Source organism: Palaemon carinicauda, chromosome 8 (assembly GCF_036898095.1).
Source record: "Palaemon carinicauda isolate YSFRI2023 chromosome 8, ASM3689809v2, whole genome shotgun sequence".
NCBI lineage: Eukaryota > Metazoa > Arthropoda > Malacostraca > Decapoda > Palaemonidae > Palaemon > Palaemon carinicauda.
In genome coordinates this window covers 66,602,129-66,604,628 of record NC_090732.1, presented here as the reverse complement: position 1 = coordinate 66,604,628, position 2,500 = coordinate 66,602,129, and the positions used below count along the sequence as shown (strand labels likewise).

The following is a 2,500-nucleotide window of genomic DNA, read 5'->3' as shown; positions in this document are numbered from 1 at the left end:
CACCCTCATAGCCCCTCGTCACAGGAACTAAGGGAGATAAATAAGGACTGCAATATTTTACTTCGATGGCCTGACTACGAAATGATGCCGACACGAGATGACTGGGCAGAAGTAAAGTCAAGCACTGAAGCCCTTCTGGAGGATCTTGAAGCCGGTGAGCCTTTCCCCTCTTCCCCGTCTCCTAATAGTGATTTTGCCTCCACCTCTTCTTTTACTGCCCCCTACCGTGTTGGTGGTGGTAGGCGACAGCCTCCTTCTTCCTCGGAAGATCGGAATGGTGAAGACTCTCCTGGACGTCCAAAGTTCCAGAACAACGTCTTCCGAATCTTCGACATACCCCTGAATGCGGTGAGTTACAGATGCATTATTAACTGTGTTTCGAGTCATAGACAATTAATTATAGAGACGATCAAGACGGCCTTAAATAAGTTTGACAGATTCTCGGGAAATATTTCCCTCACCTTGAAAATAGAGATAAGTAAAATGACTGACAACGGGACTCATATTTCTAACTTCTTTTACCTGCAAACAACACCTTTCATAGTCACCCTGGGAGAGGAGGATGAGTTCATTAATCACACTTTGGAAAATCTACCTGTCATGCTAGAGGAAAGAATGAATGCAGTTGAAGGATCCGGAAGGAATATAAGGAAAATAGCAGATATGGAGTTATTTGTCAGTCGTAGAGAATTGGGTAATATTGGTCACTTTACCCCATATCCCGCAGGTGTTGGAGGAGCCAAGAATATAATCAATATCAATAGAGGTTATAATTGCCTTATCACTTCCCTAATTGCATTTTTTATTATTACAGCCAAGCCAGAAATCCAGCTAGGGCATTTGCATAGAGATGTTAGGAATGAAATAGGTGGTGATATTAATATTAACTTTAACCCAACAGCAGGTATATCCTGGGAAAGCTTAAAGACTATTGAGAAAGATAATGACATTAACATCTACATCTATGCCTTGAAGAAAATAGAGAAATCCAATAAAGTAAATAATAAAAATCAGTACACCCTTCATTTAGCTAGGACAGGACGGAACCCATTAGCCACTCATTTTGTTCCTCTCCTACTAATAAATGATATTCACGTTGCCCTTATTAGAAACCTGCTCACTTCCATGAAGTGTCTATGCAGATATCATAGTCAAGTACTTCATAAGAGGGTTCAAAGTATATGCAAGAAATGCTTAGCATTCTTTTCCTCGGATGACCTCTGTCACTTGCACACATCTTCCTGTCAAAGTATGACAACAGTGTCTTACCCACCACGTGGCTCGTATAAAACCTTTGAAAACCAGGCTGCCTTACTTAAAAGGTCTCGCATTGCTTTCATGGACCTCGAGGCGTATAACATATACACACCTGGAGATCAGAAAATAATAGCTAAACAAAAGCCCTTTGCTTATGCGTATGTTATTGTTAATGGTAGAACATGTGAGTATGTAAGTCATAGAATTGGTCACGGGGAAGGCTGCATCGATGTGATGCTGAATAATCTGACAAGTGACTGGAAGGATATTTGCGAGAGTTTGTCAAAATATCCCCTTCATATGACTGAGAAAAGCTTAAGGGATTTCAAAGAGGCTGTGTAGTGTGATGTATGTAAAGTTATATTTAATGAGAATATACCCAAAAACCGGCATCATTTACATTATCGTATCAAAGAAATTAACATTAATGATAATAATAATAATAATAATAATAATAATAATAATAATAATAATAATAATAATAATAATAATAATAATAATAATGATAATAATAATAATAATGATAATAACTAGACTGCGACTGGCTAAAGCCAGTGGCGGAGGATTCCCCTGCAAAATAGGTGTGGAAATGCTTTTGTCAATCAGTAAAAGATGTTAGCCCACGTAGATTTTTTTCCATGAAATACCCATATGATCTTGAAAATGAGGGTCAAGGTCAAAATGAGGGTCAAGGTCAAATTTGACATTCGATTTGGAGGATTTATGCATATGTTTGGGGTAGTTTACTATAGCATGCTGTGACCAAAAAACCAGTATTTCATGGAGAAATTGCTAAAGTCACGATTTCTGCAATGTCAAAAATAGTAAAAAATATATATTAAAAAAAGTAATTAAGCAGTCGCTACAAAAGTTAAGCTAACCTTAGATAAATATATAGGGCATCATATGCCACTAAGATCAGGGCTCTGGGCCTTCCGGTTTTTGAGATCTCGGAAACAAACCTGTTTTGACCCGGTTTGGCCATTAGTGACCTTGACCTTGACCTACTTGCATTAAAGTAGGGCAATATCTGGGGATTCACCTCTGCATCATTGTCCATAAGGCCCTAAGCCATACAGCTTATACTTTAGGCCTAATGTCAATTTCAAATTTTACAAATTTTGCCTTTAAAAGCCCCTGTGACCTTGAAAAGTAGGTCAAGGTAACTTAAACTGGGTCTATGGCATATTCTTACCATAGGCTACCTATGATAATAATTTCAGATTTCTTGCGAAAAAAAACG

At 38.1% G+C, this 2,500-nt stretch overlaps 1 protein-coding gene across 3 annotated transcripts in view; it reads left to right on the top strand.

The window, feature by feature from the left end:
- Window positions 1–2,500, top strand: part of LOC137645746 (uncharacterized) — an 18,768-nt gene that overhangs the window by 475 nt on the left and 15,793 nt on the right. For 2 of the 3 annotated variants that reach the window (XM_068378645.1, XM_068378644.1), the window contains exon 2: window positions 1–154. This exon is cut by the window's left edge and continues 59 nt beyond it. In XM_068378645.1, coding sequence (XP_068234746.1) covers window positions 1–154 — 154 coding nt within the window. Of the gene's footprint in view, window positions 155–219; window positions 349–2,500 lie in introns of those variants that run through there. The other variant, XM_068378646.1, reaches the window with a different exon arrangement.